Source organism: Diaporthe batatas (assembly GCF_019321695.1).
Source record: "Diaporthe batatas strain CRI 302-4 chromosome Unknown Contig00004, whole genome shotgun sequence".
NCBI classification, from domain to species: Eukaryota; Fungi; Ascomycota; class Sordariomycetes; order Diaporthales; family Diaporthaceae; genus Diaporthe; species Diaporthe batatas.
Window position 1 is genome coordinate 1,546,066 of NW_025408551.1, and position 15,496 is coordinate 1,561,561.

The 15,496-nt window shown below is 59.0% G+C and overlaps 5 protein-coding genes across 5 annotated transcripts; 2 read left to right on the forward strand and 3 right to left on the reverse strand.

Moving 5' to 3' along the window:
• Positions 1-157: 157 nt before the first annotated feature.
• On the reverse strand, positions 158-2,683 carry KVR01_004038 (xylulokinase). Its single transcript, XM_044781983.1, has 3 exons — positions 2,358-2,683; positions 1,761-2,215; positions 158-1,684 (listed from the first exon to the last, which is right to left on the reverse strand). The coding sequence occupies exons 1-3, from the start codon at positions 2,413-2,415 to the stop codon at positions 440-442; spliced, it is 1,758 nt and encodes a 585-aa protein (XP_044646202.1). The 5' UTR covers positions 2,416-2,683; the 3' UTR covers positions 158-439.
• Positions 2,684-2,989: 306 nt separating this feature from the next.
• On the reverse strand, positions 2,990-5,152 carry KVR01_004521 (uncharacterized protein). The gene is made up of 2 exons (XM_044782019.1): positions 4,030-5,152; positions 2,990-3,941 (listed from the first exon to the last, which is right to left on the reverse strand). The coding sequence occupies exons 1-2, from the start codon at positions 4,919-4,921 to the stop codon at positions 3,316-3,318; spliced, it is 1,518 nt and encodes a 505-aa protein (XP_044646685.1). The 5' UTR covers positions 4,922-5,152; the 3' UTR covers positions 2,990-3,315.
• Positions 5,153-6,204: 1,052 nt separating this feature from the next.
• KVR01_004426 (uncharacterized protein) lies at positions 6,205-7,413 on the forward strand (the record flags this gene model as incomplete). Its single annotated transcript, XM_044785147.1, has 2 exons — positions 6,205-6,480; positions 6,547-7,413. 2 exons carry the CDS (start codon positions 6,205-6,207, stop codon positions 7,411-7,413), a joined length of 1,143 nt encoding a protein of 380 aa, XP_044646590.1.
• Positions 7,414-7,470: 57 nt separating this feature from the next.
• Positions 7,471-8,156, reverse strand: KVR01_004011 (uncharacterized protein; the record flags this gene model as incomplete). Its single annotated transcript, XM_044788549.1, has 2 exons — positions 7,471-7,631; positions 7,703-8,156. 2 exons carry the CDS (start codon positions 8,154-8,156, stop codon positions 7,471-7,473), a joined length of 615 nt encoding a protein of 204 aa, XP_044646175.1.
• A 381-nt stretch (positions 8,157-8,537) lies between these two features.
• KVR01_004186 (separase) lies at positions 8,538-15,496 on the forward strand. Its single transcript, XM_044789747.1, has one exon. It carries the CDS (start codon positions 8,670-8,672, stop codon positions 15,180-15,182), a length of 6,513 nt encoding a protein of 2,170 aa, XP_044646350.1. The 5' UTR covers positions 8,538-8,669; the 3' UTR covers positions 15,183-15,496.

Here is a 15,496-nt window from a genome sequence, read left to right on the forward strand (position 1 = left end):
GGTCGAGGGAGACGAGCCATGTGGTGACGTCGTATGTTTGAGCGCTAGCTGGCGGTGCTTTGGCACCCGGGCTATTCTGTTAGTGATGCGGCTAGGCTCACCCTGAGGTCTCTTTCTCACTCACCCCTTCCGCAGTAAGCTGAAGTGGGCCGATCTGTTCACATCCTGAGGTCTTGGTGGCGGTGAGAAAATTGAATTGCGCAAGGTCTCCTCTAGTTGATGATGAATGGTAGTTCTATCTGCTTCGTATCTTGGAATTGGGAAAGGACATGTGTGTCCACCAGTCAGTCGGTCTCTTGAGAATTATATGAAGAGTCGCCGTGAATAGTGCAAAAGTCATCCGGTCTTATTATCATATCCGGCGTGACAAGATGTTGGGTATCCGCAAATGATCAATCTATTGGGCTTTTGACTACAGAAGAAAAGAATAAACTAGACCCTAGTTGTGAGCAACCTGCAAGATCTTGTCCTCCAGCTCGCCAAAGGCACCCAGCACAGACCCGTACTGCTCAAACACGCCCTTCCGGTACCCCTGGCCGACCTTCTCGACGGCGCCCTCCTCCTTCCAGCGCCTCCCGATGAGCTCGTCAAACGTCTCGCCGCCCTGCCTCTCGAGCGCCCACAGCGCCTTGTACGCGCCGCCGAGGGCGCACGCGTTGCCGCCGACGTCGAGCTTGTACACGCCCTCTGCGGACCCCAGCACGTCGCCCATGACGCGCGCGATGGCCGGGTTCAGGCTGCCGCCGCCGACGAGGAAGATGCGCCGCGGCTGGGCGGGCAGGCCCGGGTGGGCGGCCTGGTCGGGCGCGTGCACCAGGTTCTGCGAGCGCAGCCGCATCGACAGCGCCTGCGACTCGACGATGGCCCGCGCGTCCTTGGCCGCCGGCCAGCTGGAGCCGTTGTCGGCCTCGCGGAGGTCGCTGCCGTCGGCGGCGTTGCACGTGTACCGCCACGTGCCGGCCTTGATGTTGGGGACGATCTCGGGGAGGTAGAAGTAGAGGCCCAGCTTCGCGCGGGCGGCGGCGGCGGCGCCCGGGTCGGCCACGTCCAGCGGCGGGGTCGAGAGGACGGCCTCGTTGAAGTTGGCCCACCTGTCGGGCTCGCCCTCGGCGACGGGGGGCAGGGAGTCGCGGACGCGCTCGCGCGCCAGGCCGCCGTTCTTGTAGCACAGCATGAACATGTACTGGCCCGGGGTGCAGGGGTGGGCCATGAAGTGGTACGAGGGGTCGGGCCTGTAGGTCGGGGTGATCATGAGGAAGGTGCTGGAGGTGCCCAGGCTGACGATGGCGTCGAGGGGCCGCAGCGGGAGGGCGAGGATGGTCCCCTGGTTGTCGCCCGTGAAGGGCACGACCTGGCACTCCGGGCTGAAGCCGTACCTGTTGACAAAGTAGGGCGATACGCCGCCCATGCTGCCGCCGCCGTCCAGCCGCGGCTCGCCCAGCTTCGACCGCAGCGCGGCCACGCCGTCCTGGCCGCCCGCCGCCAGCCGCAGGAGCCCCTCGTCCCACCTGTTGGCGCGGATGTCCCACAGGTTCATGCCGCCCACGTCGCCGATGTCCAGGGGCGCGATGGCGCCCAGCATGACGGACGCGAGCCACGACGAGACGAGCGAGATGCGCGCCGTGTTGGCGTACATGTCTGGGAGCTTGTTGCGCAGGCGCATGATCTGGGGGCCTGTGAACCGCTGCGGGTGAGATTGTGGGTGTGAGCAGGAAAACCGTCCATCCAAATATCATACTACTCGTAGGGGCAGCACTTACGTGGTGCGCCGCACTCCCCGTGACATCCGCCAGCTTCGCATTGCCGCCCAGCGCGGCGTCGAACTCGTCGCACTGCGCCTGGGTGCTGTGGTCCTGCCAGTTGGGCGCAAAAGGGTGGCTCAGCGAGCCGGCCAGGAGGTCCTTGAGCGACTTGTCGGCGGCGGCGCTCCCCATGCCGGCCAGCAGCTGCTCGGCGTCGTGGTTCCAGTAGACGCTGCCGTGCTGCTGGCAGGCGCCGCTGACGCCCCTGATGCGGTGCAGCTGGGCGCCGTTGTCCCTCAGGCGGGTGAGGACCAGGTCGATGGCCTCGAGCCACATGGCCACGGGCGCGAAGACCTCGCCCTCGGCGTCGTTGACGAGGACGCCCTTGTTCAGGCCATACTGCTTGCCAAAGTCTGCGTCGAAGTCGACCTTTGCCTCGGAGAGGACGTGCAGGTCCGGCTGGATCACGATGGCTGTTGCTGTGTGTGAGCTGATGTTGTTGCTGCTGCTGCTGCTGCTATGGTGGTGGGTTGGTGTTGTGCATCACGGATGGGATGGAGGGAGTGTGTGATGTAATGGGCAGCCGGGCTGGTGGGGTTGGGGATGGGAGCACACCTTTGAGCTGCTGGGTAGAGAGGTCGAAACCCAGGTACAAGGGGCCGTCTTCACTCATTTTCTATAAATGTGTTACTGGTCCTGGCTGGGGGTTGAAGTGGCGGGGATGGTGTCTTCAAGACAGGATCCAAACAAACGACTATAAACAGATCAATTGGAGATACGAGGCACATGTGAAAGCAAGCAGATGGCAGAGACCTTGGTAGTGGCGAACGGGCGAGTCCACATATATTTCTTGGGCCGTTGGGAACGGACTGCAGCGCATGTCGTGGACGGGGCGTGGGGCAGCCATCGCGGGGCACGACAGACATTACACGACAAGCAAGCACCCCATTACGGTTATTTTACGGTGAGAGCAAAAGCTAGGTCGACAATCAGCCTTGTTTAGCCTGAGGTCATCCCTCTGCCAGTCAGCCAGTTACCCAGTGCCGTTGCCGCACTAGGAGCCTTGACAGTGGTTGCCGCACCAATCACCGCGCCCCGGTACCTGACCAGTGTCCTCTTCCATCTCCTGAGGCCCGGGCTTCGGTTGACCTGGGGCTGGCGCTCTTGGGTTGATTCCCATCCGGCCGAGCTGCAGATTTTACGAGTAATAAAGAAATATTACTCCTATGTGGAGCATTCTATTTGCACTCTAGTGTCTACACGCCGTCTGAGGAAAACCATATCAAACATCAGGTGGTGAACAGAATACTGTCTCGTCATATAATGACATCTCAAACTGACAAAATAAATGAATTCGATATGCGGTGCATCTTCCTGGCCATATCGTGACAGGCCAGTCAAGTGACCCCTTTCTTCCCATATTTCCTGAACGCCGCCCAAATGCCAACCGGCTTCGGTGTATATCTTTACCTCTCAGGTACTATATATGTACAGTCCAAGCCAAGCCTCTAATCTGTTACAATCATGTCCTTGCCAGTGTCTTCAGATCGTGCTCGTGATACATCGCACACCCTCAATTCTGCTTGTGGTGCCCGTTGCCGTTGCCGTTGCCATTCTCGTGGCTGTGGTCATGCTCTTCCGGCTCTGGGCTCGACTGTGGGCTGACGCTTCCGGAGATGAACTCATCGAACTTGGGGGTCTCGCCATCGGCGGTCTTGGGCACAAATCGTACCCGGACCTTCCTCACGCCACGGACCTTGCCCCCGACGAATGTCCGCACCGCGTTCTCTACGTCCCGGACGTCCTCGATGGTCCAGGTGGGCGGGACGGCCAGCTCGAGGTCGATCAGGTAGTTCTGGCCCGACTTGATCCCTGACACGTCTCGGAGCTCCACCTCGTGGCCTTCTGTGACCCCCTGCAGGCTCTTGGTCACCTGCCTCCTGACCGATTTCTTGACCTCGTCGTCGATGGTCCTGTCCGCCAGCTCGTAGAGCGAGGACATGGTGTTGCCCCAGCCGCCCTTGATGACCAGGAAGGAGATCAGGAGTCCCCCGACAGGATCCAGCCACGTCGCGTCTTGGAGGAAGTTTGCGCCGAGGATCACGAGCAGGGTGACGATGCCGGTCCAGCTGTCGACACGGTGGTGGATGGCGTTGGAGGCCAGGACGGCGGACTTGCGTTCTCTTGCGACCTTCATAGCTAAAGCAGGGCGCGCGCACAAGTCAGCAACATGTCTCGGCGCATTCTCTTCTGGGGAGGAAACCGCCGCTCCGCGACTATTACTTACTCGCATGGTATAGCCACTCCTTGATCAGTACCGTGCCCAGCGCCAGCCAGGCGGCGTGTAGGCTTGGGCCCATGCCGTGGCCGTGGCTGTGGCCGTGGCCGTGATGCAGCAGGGCCTCGGCTGCGGCGGGGTCGAGGAAGAAGTGGCCGTAGAGCGACTCGAGGCTGCTCATGCCCATGAAGACGCCGCCGGCGAGCAACATGCCCGAGACGCCCAGGGAGCCCAGGCTCTCGACCTTGCCGAATCCGGTGGGGTAGGCATCGGTGGGGGGTCGCAGGCTAAAGGACACGGTCGCGAGGGTCAGGATGTCGGAGGCGAGGTCGGTCATGCTGTGCCACGCGTCGGCGACCATGGCCTGGGAGTTGAAGAGGTAGCCGCCGATGAACTTTGCGATGGCCATGCCGAGGTTCGAGTAGAGCCCGATGCGGGTGATGCGCACGCCGGCGTCGTTCTTGTTCTGGGAGGTCAGGTAGACATTGTCGTGGTGCGAGTGCGAGTGGCCGGCGTGCGCGCGGGTCTGGGTTGCTGTGGCCATGATGCCGGACAGCCAGGCTGGTCGCAGGCGGTTCTGGTGTCGGAGGAGTTGCGACTGTGTAGATATAATATTGGGGGACGGCCTGGTTGGGGAGGACTGCGAGGGGGCGAGGGAGGCAGAAGGGGTGGGACAGGAGGAGGAGGAGGAGGGAGAGGTCACGTAGACACGGGTCTGCTGGCGATGGGGTTGAGGTGGCCTCTTGGGGAATATCGAAGTAGCATGCCTCAGTGCGGAAACGGGTGCAGATCGGGGGGAGCAGGTGTCGAGCGTGAGCCTGACCCTCAGCTGGGGCCCTGCATACTTGTACCCGGATGGGATTCGCAGGCACAAGGAGGGAGAGGGGCTGGAGGGAGGCATCAATCGAGAGGCCACGCCGAAACAACCTTGTAACTGGGGTTCAGGAGGGAGCGGGAAGGGGAGAAACAAAAATTAAAAAAAACTGGACGAGGCGACGCGCAAGTGGGTGGGTGGACAATGCGCGCGCAGAGAGAGAGAGTGTGTGTGTGTAAAAGTAGAGTGCTGCGCGGGCTGGCAGGTAAACTCCCGTCGTTAGTGTTAACCAAGATGGGCTGGGCAGGGTAGTGTGCAATGTAAGGTAATGTAAGGTAATGTAGTCTACTTAGTCTAGTCTGCCGAGGGACGGAACCAAGAAGATTTGGAAACACGGTAGGGATCGAGTTGGGCTGGAGTTTTTGTCCCAAGTCGCAAGATACCTAGGTAGTGTACATACTGCACGGTTAGCAAGTACCTACCTCGCCCGCCTTCCATCTACTCTCGACATCTAAATCTCAACCAAAATAAGTCCAGGCACAGACCAGAACGAGAATAGCCACGGCATCTAACCACATGCAGACCATACCATGGCATGCATTTGTACGCGTATAGACAGACAGGCATAATAAGCATCACTTGACAGCACCTACCAAGGACCCAGAACCTTGTTCCTGACAATCTGCCGTGCTGCCGCGGGCCTGGCAGCCAACTGAGGGTCGCACCACTCCCTGAACGCCACCTCAAGCCCAATGCAGTAACGGGAGGGGGTAGGGGGGTAGGGGGTGAGCACTGGTAGTAGGCTAGTACTGTCTAGGCGATGGGTATTAGGTGGGCACTTCTGGAAATGGGGGTCCCCAGTATACCCCAGGGCGGAATGGGCGTGGCAGGCGTGGGCGGCCCTGCCCTGCCCTACTGCCCTACTGCCCAGGTACAGTACCTACACTAGGACCCGAGGTCGTAGGTGGGGCGTCATGACGACGACGACCTGCCAAATCCAGCAGCATTTGATATCATCTCTCTGCCCTCTCAACCGCCGTGCTCCCACCTCATCCCGACATACTGTACAGATCACCTGCAGTGCCTGAGTGCACACACGTTGCACTCTTCTTCACTCCGCCCCATGTTGCATTGATCTCTCTGCACGCCTGGACCGGGGCTCCTCTCCAGCCAGATCCGTTCCTTTCGCTTCCCCCGCAGCGCGGCCCAGCCCCTGAACATCTTTCTACACAAAAGTCTTGGCCACAGCACCGCATACGCGTACAGCCGGAAGGCTTACGTACCCTGCCAACCTGCCTCTTCTAGTCCCGGGGCTTGCACATAGAAAAGGGAAGGAGAAAGGAGAATTGGGACTTGAGAGAATTCTGGCAATGAAGAAGCCCCTGCTGCGCATCCCATATACTGCCGAGTTCGCGCCGCCCCCCGTCGTCCCGGCCTCGGCCAACACCCTCCAGGGGGCCGTCAGTGCCCTGGCCGAGTTCCTGACCTCGCCCCTGCCGGCGAGGCGGGGCCTGAACTCGGACCGCACCGTCGTCCTCTCCGGCGCCGGCCTGTCCGTCGCCTCCGGCCTGGCAGACTACCGCGGCACAAACGGGACCTACCGTCTGAACAAGACCTACCGTCCCATCTACTACCATGAGTTCCTGGCCTCACACGAGGCGAGGAAGCGGTACTGGGCCCGCTCGTTCCTGGGCTGGACCACTCTGAACAAGGCAAAACCAAACGCCGGCCACTACGCCGTCAGGGACCTGGCGCGCTACAGCAATGTGCGGAATGTCATTACGCAGAACGTGGATTCATTTCACCCAGAGGCCCACCCAGACATCCCGACCCTCGAGCTCCACGGCTACCTGAGGTCCCTGGTCTGCACGTCCTGCCGCCACGAGTTCCCGCGCGACGCCTTCCAGGACGACCTGGCCCGCCTGAACCCGGCGTGGGCCGCCTTCCTCGCCGAGGCCATCGCCTCGGGCGCCCTCGACACCGAGAACCCGGACGAGAGGCGCGCCCGCGGGATGCGCACCAACCCGGACGGGGACGTGGACCTCCCGGACGCCCCCTACACCACCTTCCGCTACCCGGCCTGCCAGAACTGCCTGGCGAGCCCGCCGCCCGCGCCCGACGGGACCCGGCACAAGGTCGAGGTTGACCGGGACGGCGCGTGGGCCGCGCCTAGCACCGCCGGCATTCTCAAGCCTGCGGTCATCATGTTCGGTGAGAGCATACCGGCCAGCGTGAAGGAGGCGGCGGAGAGGGCCGTGGACGGGTCCGGAAGGATGCTCGTGCTGGCCACGTCGCTCGCCACGTATTCGGCCTGGAGGCTGGCCAAGCGGGCCAAGGACCGGGGGATGCCCATTGCAATCGTGAACATGGGTGGTGTGAGGGGAGAGGAGACCTTCATCACCGATCTGCATGCCGGCCAGAGCGGGGCCGAGGGGGTCAGGATCGACATGACCACGGAGCGACTACTTCCGGACCTGGTCAGTGCCTTGAGGCGCTCGGCTCCGGAGGAGGCCGCCCCCAATGATGCCGCGCATTTGGACAGCAGAGGTGCTGGTGTATTCAAGGATATGTTGTCATGATAGATATGTCCCGATTCATAGCGGAGACCCGCCTTGCATAGCAATCAATGATAGATCTCAGAAGAAGTATGCTGTGCGTCCTTTGGCAGGCTCTTGTGCAGGTACAGGCTCTGCCACTGGGGCGGCCTTCGCGGCGGGAGGCGACGGCGCAGGTGTCTTGGCCTTGTCCTGTTTCTTCTGACTCCGCGACGCGCTGTCCCTCTCGATCTCCTTCAAAACTACGCCTGTGTCAGTGAAGCTCTCCAGCAAGTACCCCCTTGTCTGGCCAGCGCAGGGTGTCTCAACCTACCTTCCTCCCACTCAGCCTCCCTCTCCCGGTCGCCCGTGCCAAGGACCTTCTCGACGTCGACCTTCTCCCCGTTCTGGACCCTCTCGATCACCTCCCGCAGCAGGCCGATGCGCACGTCGGAGCGGCGCATGAAGGCGTCAAAGTTCTTGCGCAGCGAGATCATCTGGATCGACATGGACCCGATCAGCAGGAAGATGACGATGTAGAAGGTCGCCGGGTTCCAATCCTTTGACTTTGCCTTTTTCGTCTTTGCTGGCGAGCTCGCTCCTTCGCTGCCCGTCCTGTTCTCGGAGCGCAGCGGTTTTGGGATCAGGGACTTCCAGAAGGACGTCTCGGCGACGCGCGGCTGCATGCTAATCAGGCGCGCATGGCTTCGGGGTCTCTGAGGGATCATGCTTCGTGCCGCCATCGGCCGGGGGAGGGCGGCTATCCTTCGTATCGCGAGTCGATCCATGGTGGGTTTGTTTCTTGATCCTCGCGGCGGGTGATCGGAGAAGAGAAAGACAGAGCTTGGAAGGTTGCTGTCGGCTCCCAGCCACTTTCTGAAGATGGCAATTGCAAAAAGTCGCAGGAAGTCGAAGAAGTTTGTCGTGCTCAAGTTGCGTCAGTTCTGTGGAAGAAGAAATAAATGTTCGGTTGGGATTTGGCAGCGGTAGAATTAGTGTAGCTACTGTGCAGACAAATAAGTTGGACCCCTGCACCGACAGGCCGGGGCAGGTCCGCTGGTTGCTGTGCCAACCGCCACCCAGCCCGAGGTGGGTGACGGTGAGCTTTGATCAACTCGGGCCTGCCTTGGTCACATACCGGATTTCACGAGCCATTACTGCACATCTGCATTTTGCATTTGCGATTGCTTGCTGCTCCTTGCTCCTTGCTCTCATCATTTTAAGACGTTACTCGTAATATACTCCTGCAGTCCTGGCCATGATATGATTAGCCGCCCTCGTCTTTCTTCAAAGAGTTTTACATGGCGTCACCACAGGACCAGGCTGAGCAGGTCAAGACAGCAGCCGCGTCGATAGCAACATGCACCCCCGCAACGGCCGTCCTCCTCAAGGAGCTGCTCTTCCCCAGAGAGAGCAATGAACCCTCCACCACCGCGACCAAGACGACCAAGACAGCTCGAACAACAACCACCACGAAGCGCAATGGCACAACATCGAGAACGGCCGGCGCCAGGAAGGCAACGACGGAGGACAAGGAGGAGCTGTCCGCAAAGGAAAAGGGCCTGCTTGCCACTCATATTCTGAACGTAACTTTGAAGTCGCTAGGGCAGGCTGTCAAGGCGCCCGCGACAGCCACGCCCAAGGAGCCGGCTGTTGGGGCTGAGGATATGGTCAAGACCCCTCCCAAGAGGCGCATCCGACGATCCAACTCGGCTCCCGTGACGCCAATGCAACCCCGTTCTGTCAACATGGTCTCTACCTCCCCCGAAGTCGAGAAAAAGCCCGCCCGGTCACCGTCCAAGCCGAACGCCTCGACGGGCTGCCTGTCAACGGTCGAATGTGCCCGAGTCGCACTATCGGCACTCCGACAGCTCCGCGTCGCAGGCAAGATAACTCTGCCACAGCTCCAGCTCGAAATGGGCATGTCGACTCTGGTTTCAAGGCTTATTGGTCTGGGGCTAATGGAGCATGCTGTCAAGGAGATGCGCCCCTTCAAGAAGGCATTGGACGACCTGCTTGCAACCGACAAGAAGACCCCCAAGCCTGCGCCGACGACCTCATCCCTGAGTCTGGCCGAGCTGCTCGAATTTCGTGGGGCCAAACCCTCCGGCCAGGTATTAACTTTCGTCATCACCGCGCAGATGCAGGTCCTGAGGATTATGGCCAAGATGAGGAGACCGGCCGATATCGAGAAGGCTTTGACATACCTTCGGCCAAGTTATGAATTCTCGCCCACCAGTCTCCTCCTCCTGACGGCAGGGTCAACCAAGGCGGAAAATGACAAAGCTGCCAAGTTGCTTGACACCTTCTCAAACCTTTTCCTGGCCCTGGCACCAAGCGTCTCGAGCAGCCAGGACGCTGTGGCCGTGGATCCAAAACTCGCCATCAGCCCACTGGCCGCCCTTGAGCTGCGGGCCATCGCCCTGCTGTCCAAGTTAAGCTGGTGGAAATTAGCTGGTCACAAGGGTGATGCAGAAAAGGAGATTCTTGCTCCGCTGTCACAGTGCTGGCTTGCCTACGCTCGGCGAACGGGTAAGACAACACCTTCTAGTTACAAGAGCTGCCTTTCGGTCTACAATGAGGTCCACACCCAGATCCTTTCTCAGAGTCTTGAGCCAGCACAGGCACCAAAATCGCCATCGGCCAGCATCTACCAGGTATTGGCCAAGTTAGCACGGGAAGCGGGCCACTACAGCGAGGCTGTCGCGTGGGCAGAGAAAGTCAGTCAAACAATTGACCCGACCCAAGCTTCACCGGCCAAGTGTTGCGCAACCTCAGCTTTATTACTAGCATGCCGCCTCAAGATTCCATGGAAGTACCCATCGCAGGACCAACTGCTCCAGGGAGTACTAGAAGGACTTCAGGGGCAGCTCCGAGGCGACACGGGCGAGTTGGACGATCTTCTCAACAGCCTAACCATGGCCCTGGAATCAGTCATGCAAGTCCTTTATGGGAGACTGAGTGACGATGAAGGCAAAAAATACCAGCCTTCAGCCGACTTCTCCGGGCTCCTAGAGGATCTTGTCTACCAGCTGCCACGGTTCTGCTCTCGATGGTTGGGAAAACGACCTTCGTCGCAAGACGATACTAAGGGTCTCGTTCGATACGAACAGAGAAGAGCTATGATGGCTACATCGGCACCCAAGGTTCTGAACTCGGCGTTGAGTCTGGCGTTGACCAATGTCGATGCCAGGAAGATACCGTGGGACAAGCTCGACCCACTCCTACTCGGATGTCAGGGGTTTCTCGACAGCTTGGGAGACCTCGCCTCCGCCGACCCTTCAGTGTTTTATCATGCCAAAATCTCACATGTATATTACGTCCAGCACACCATTTTCGTGGAAGCAAGCAGACGATCCAAAGCCGACTGGAAGGAAAACATGGGGCTTGCATTACGGGCAATGCGTCGCTCGATTGAATGTATCAAAGAGAGTTCAAGCAAGGAGCGGACGAGAGCTCAGATCCTGTTCAAGCTTGAACGTATGAGCACGCTGTACAAAGAAACCGGCAGACTTGGCGATGCGCTGACATCGCTGCATAGCCTTAGGGACGCCTTGGTTGAAGATGGCGTCCTGAAAGCAGTTGCTGAGGCATCTAAAGAACTCCCGCCGCGACAAGCGTGGTCAACCAGCCAAGAAGCAGAGCAGCTTTCATCCACATTGATCTCTATCGGCCGTTTAGAACAGGGCTGGGTCGACTGGACTGTCCATCTGGACGAACCTGAACGACTCGTTGCTCTTGAGCATCGACTTGAATTCATTGTCTTGAGGAACTCTGGCACCAACAATGCTGGGACTCAAGATGCATCTGTTGAAGCACTCCTTGAGCTGTGCTCAGTCAACAAATATCCAGTGAGAAGGATGAGGATTCTGACGCGACTTCTGGCTGCCAATATAGGAGACTCCAAATATCGCGAGTCCCTCCAGGCTCAATTTGACGAGGCAGCATCTATCGGTGGCGACACGGCTCTGGGCGAGGACAACGGTCTCCAGGGCTGTCTTGCGCACATGAAAGCTCTTTCACAATCCATGGTTGCTTTAGCTTGTCAACCGCCTAACCATGAACAAATTCAAGATTCCATATCTACTTGGCGATCTATTCTCGCTAGCTCAACGAGCATTGATCAACAAATTGACGACCTGCCCGGGCTGCTGGAGCACTTGCAGTCTGTTGCAGACTATGCCCGACTGTCGAACCGCAACAGCCTCCTGTTAGATGCCTTGCAACTTGCATCTGACCTGAGCCACCAAGTCGCCGACCTAGACACAGCCTTGAACTTGCAAATTTCCGCAGCGCTTGCACTGCAACTGACGAACATCGGACAATCGACCAAAGCGTTAGGCGTACTGGAGCAGGCCCAGCATTCATTAATTCCAGGAGATACGAAGTGCCGTGAGGACGTCCTTGGCTTCCTCCTCTCGCACGCAGAGTATTACCTTGAAGTTGGCAGCATTGAAAAGGCAGACGAGCTGCTATCACAGGCAAAGGATACGGTTGCTTCGATGAACATGTCCATTCGGTCGAGAAATCGCAAAGCGATACTGGCCCAAGCATCGTTGGTTTATTCCGCTGTTGCCCTTGGCCGAGGGGATGCCCCAAGCGCTCTGAACTATGCCAGGAATGCCAGCCGCGTTCTATTTCAGGAATGGATGAAGTTGGAGCAAAAGGCGAAGGCTGCACAGAGTGCAAATCCAGACAAGTCCGTCGACGAGCCATCGTCCCAGCTGGATTGCTCCTTGGCCTCGTTGGCGGAGAAGAACAAGGACTCGCCTCCTGCTATTTCAGGACCATATGCGTGGAGACTGGCGGACCCTGTGCTCAGGGGTCTTCTTTTCCTGTCAAATATATATGCTCACCTGGGTATGTACCAGGAGACAGTTTTCTATGCCGAGCAGGCTCAAAAGGTGGCACAGGCCGCTGGTTCCGAAGCATACTTGGCCGAGTGTGATGCCTGGGCGTCTTTCATCTCATCCAGAGCTGGCAAGCTCGAGGACGCTTTGAAAGTGGTCGGCCAAGTTCGATCCCGACTGGATGTTGGCGAGTACTCCAGCAGGCTCGTTAACCTTTGTTGTCGACTCGGTCACATTTATCGCGAGGTAGAAGACTTCGATTCGGAAAGGGAGATGATTAACGCGGCAGAAGAGATGGTGGGTCGCATGGCACGCGGTTGTGAGAGCGAAGCAGCAGCTCCCAATGGCGAAGCGGTTGCGACAAGCGAGACAAAGACGAGGATTCCCGTCAGAAGCAAGCGAGCAACTGCAGCCACTCCTGCGACCCGTTTAGCAAAGGCGCCAGCGACGAGGACCGCCCCCAAGAAGGCCGCCGCGACGCAGTCGCAGCCCGCCACTTTGTCAACCGCCGAAAACGAGGACGCGTATCTGGTATCTATTAAGGCATCTGTCCTGGTTGAAAAAGCCTCATCGATGATCCACAAAAGGGACTGGTCTGGAGCTTGGCAACTGTTACAGGAGGCCCGGCAGTCGTCCAAGATTGCCTCAAACGTGCTGTGCGAACTACTCACAACAGCAACATCACTTCTCGGGCAGAGCATGGAACAGATGTCTCAAGATGCCGTCTATTCTGTCATCCAGGAATCAACACTCTCGTTCCCTTCTGTTAGCAGCATCCCGCAGTCAGATCGCTTCTCATTGATCAAGGCTTCCCCCGCCAAGTCCGCACTTAGTCCTACTTTTCAAGAGAAAGAGGCAGTGTATGATGCTCAAGGATACTTGGAGAATCTACGAGAGGCACGTGAAATGCTCTTGGAAGCCCACACCTTGGCCTCCGTTATGGGCGACGGCAGGGAAGTGCGCAGGACCCTGGGAATGCTTCAGACTGTCGTGATTCTCCTCTCAGCGGCAACAGCTTCAGCTAGGAAAGCTGGTATCCTCGGGCACCCAGGATACGCCACCTGTGCAGTGGAAATGGCGCGGAACCTTACGTGGCGCAGAGAGTACAACGCGCTGCTGACGGAGAAGAGCTCTGGAAGAAGTGGTATGGAGTGGCCCGAAGATATACGATCGTCGGAGACAAGGCGGGCCAGTCTGAGCCCCATGGTCGACATTTGCAAGTTCCAACGCGAGTACATCGATATCATTCCCCAGGAGTGGAGTGTGGTTTCTATCTCACTCAGCGACAACAAGCACGATCTCTGCATTTCAAAATTGCAGGCCGGGCAAAGCCCGTTCGTGATCCGACTCCCTCTGGAGCGGGCGAGCTCGCGGGACGCTGACAGTGATGTCTTTGACTTCCAACAAGGGCGAACTGAACTGCTTAATATTATCAAACGGGCAAATGAGACGTGTCACACCAAGGTAGACTTTTCCGTCAAAGGCGCAAAGACTGCTTGGTGGGTTGAGAGACAAGCTCTGGACGTACGGATGGGAGAGCTGTTGGAAAGAATCGAGCAGGTATGGCTTGGCGGTTTCAAGGGCATCTTCTCGCAACACAAGCGGCACCCAAAGCTACTCGCAAAGTTCCAGAAAGACTTCACCAACATCCTCGATAAGCACTTGCCTTCACGCCGCCAAGTCCGCGGGAAGAAGTCCAAAGCCACGGCTGCAAAGGTCACTCTCGACACAAGGATTCTCGAACTGTTCGTCGGATTTGGAGATGCGACGAGCATCGAAGGCGACTTTGACGAGATGCTCAATGATCTACTCTACTTCGTCGTTGATATTCTTCAATTTCACGGCGAACGCAATGCCTACGACGAGATTGAGTTTGACTCCATGGCAGTGGAGACTCTGGATGCGCTCCACTCATACCATGCGGAAGCTAAAACCCTGGAAGAAACAGGGGCCAGAAACCACACGATTCTGGTTCTGGACAAGGCCCTGCACACGTTCCCCTGGGAGTCACTGCCGTGCCTGCAGGGGCTGGCAGTCTCCCGGGTGCCGTCGCTGGCATGTCTCCGCAGGTTGATTTTGGAGCAGAAGCCACCAAGCACAGCCGCAGAGACGGACGGCCGGGGGCATCCGGCAGGGCACCACGTCTCTATCAGCTCCGGGACGTACATGCTCAACACCAGCGGCGACCTGAAGACCACACAGGCGACCTTTGAGGAGCCGCTCTCGGCACTCGGCGACTCGTGGAAGCGCGTCGTCAAGAAGGCGCCCACGGAGCCCGAGTTCGAGGCCGCCCTCTCGTCGTCCGACATCCTGCTCTACATGGGCCACGGCGGCGGGGCGCAGTACATCCGCAACCGCACGATCCGCAGGCTCGACAAGTGTCGCGCGACGGCGCTGCTCATGGGGTGCAGCTCTGCCAGCCTCGCTGACGTGGGCGACTTTGAGTGCTACGGCCTGGTCTGGAGCTACATGCTGGCCGGGTGCCCGGCTGTCGTGGGGACGCTGTGGGACGTGACGGATAGGGACATCGACCTGTACACGGGGAGGGTCTTTGAGGAGTGGGGACTGGTCGCGAGTGGCACGTTCCCCGGGAGGGGGAGGGGGGAGGACGCCGCCAGCAGCAGCAGCAGCAGCAGCAGCAGTAGCAGCAAGGAGAAGGGCAAGGCGGCCAGTGGAATCGCTGCTGCTGATGACGCCGCGGCACGTGATACCAGGAGGCCTGCGCGGTCTGGCTCGCGCAACAACAAGAGGGCCGCGGCAGCAGCAGCGGAGGCGGTGGACGGCGACGGTGTCAGTGTCGGTGCTGGCGGTGGCACAGCTTGCGAATATGGCAACGCGTCCCTGCCCGAGGCTGTCGGCCGCGCGAGGAACTCTGGCGTCTGCAAGTTCAAGTACCTCAACGCCGCGGCGGTCTGTGTCTACGGCATACCGGTGTACGTCGACCGTGGCCACCAGGGGGCGTGATAGAAGGGTCGCCATTGGCCCGAGGGAGGCAGGCGAAGACCTGTTTATGCTTCGTGGTCTACGCGGCCCGTGATTGGATAGTGTTGGCCAGAGTGACTGTCTTCCCAATCGAGGGGCCGTCCGAGCACGGGTGCGGTCTTACAGGAAACACATTGGTGGACAGACAGCAAGGCGTTGGTACAGTTCATCTTCTCCCCCGTGTCACTACTGCCGTCAGAGGCTCTTACGGGCATGTCATCATGGATGGATAGCATAGCGTGTTTGTCTTCCCCACCGGGGTGAGGTAGAAGGAGGAGGAAGCATGTGTGTTGGCG

Bases quoted from the DNA above. Each gene is read 5' to 3' on its own strand.
- KVR01_004521 (XM_044782019.1), bottom strand. From the start codon at position 4,921: ATGCCTCCCTCCAGCCCCTCTCCCTCCTTGTGCCTGCGAATCCCATCC. The intron at 3,942-4,029 runs GTAAGTAATAGT...GCCCTGCTTTAG, and splicing joins GGAGTGGCTATACCATGCGA to CTATGAAGGTCGCAAGAGAA.
- KVR01_004038 (XM_044781983.1), bottom strand. From the start codon at position 2,415: ATGAGTGAAGACGGCCCCTTGTACCTGGGTTTCGACCTCTCTACCCAG. The intron at 2,216-2,357 runs GTGTGCTCCCAT...ACACAGCAACAG, and splicing joins CTCTACCCAGCAGCTCAAAG to CCATCGTGATCCAGCCGGAC. The intron at 1,685-1,760 runs GTAAGTGCTGCC...TCTCACCCGCAG, and splicing joins CGGGGAGTGCGGCGCACCAC to CGGTTCACAGGCCCCCAGAT.
- KVR01_004186 (XM_044789747.1), top strand. From the start codon at position 8,670: ATGGCGTCACCACAGGACCAGGCTGAGCAGGTCAAGACAGCAGCCGCG.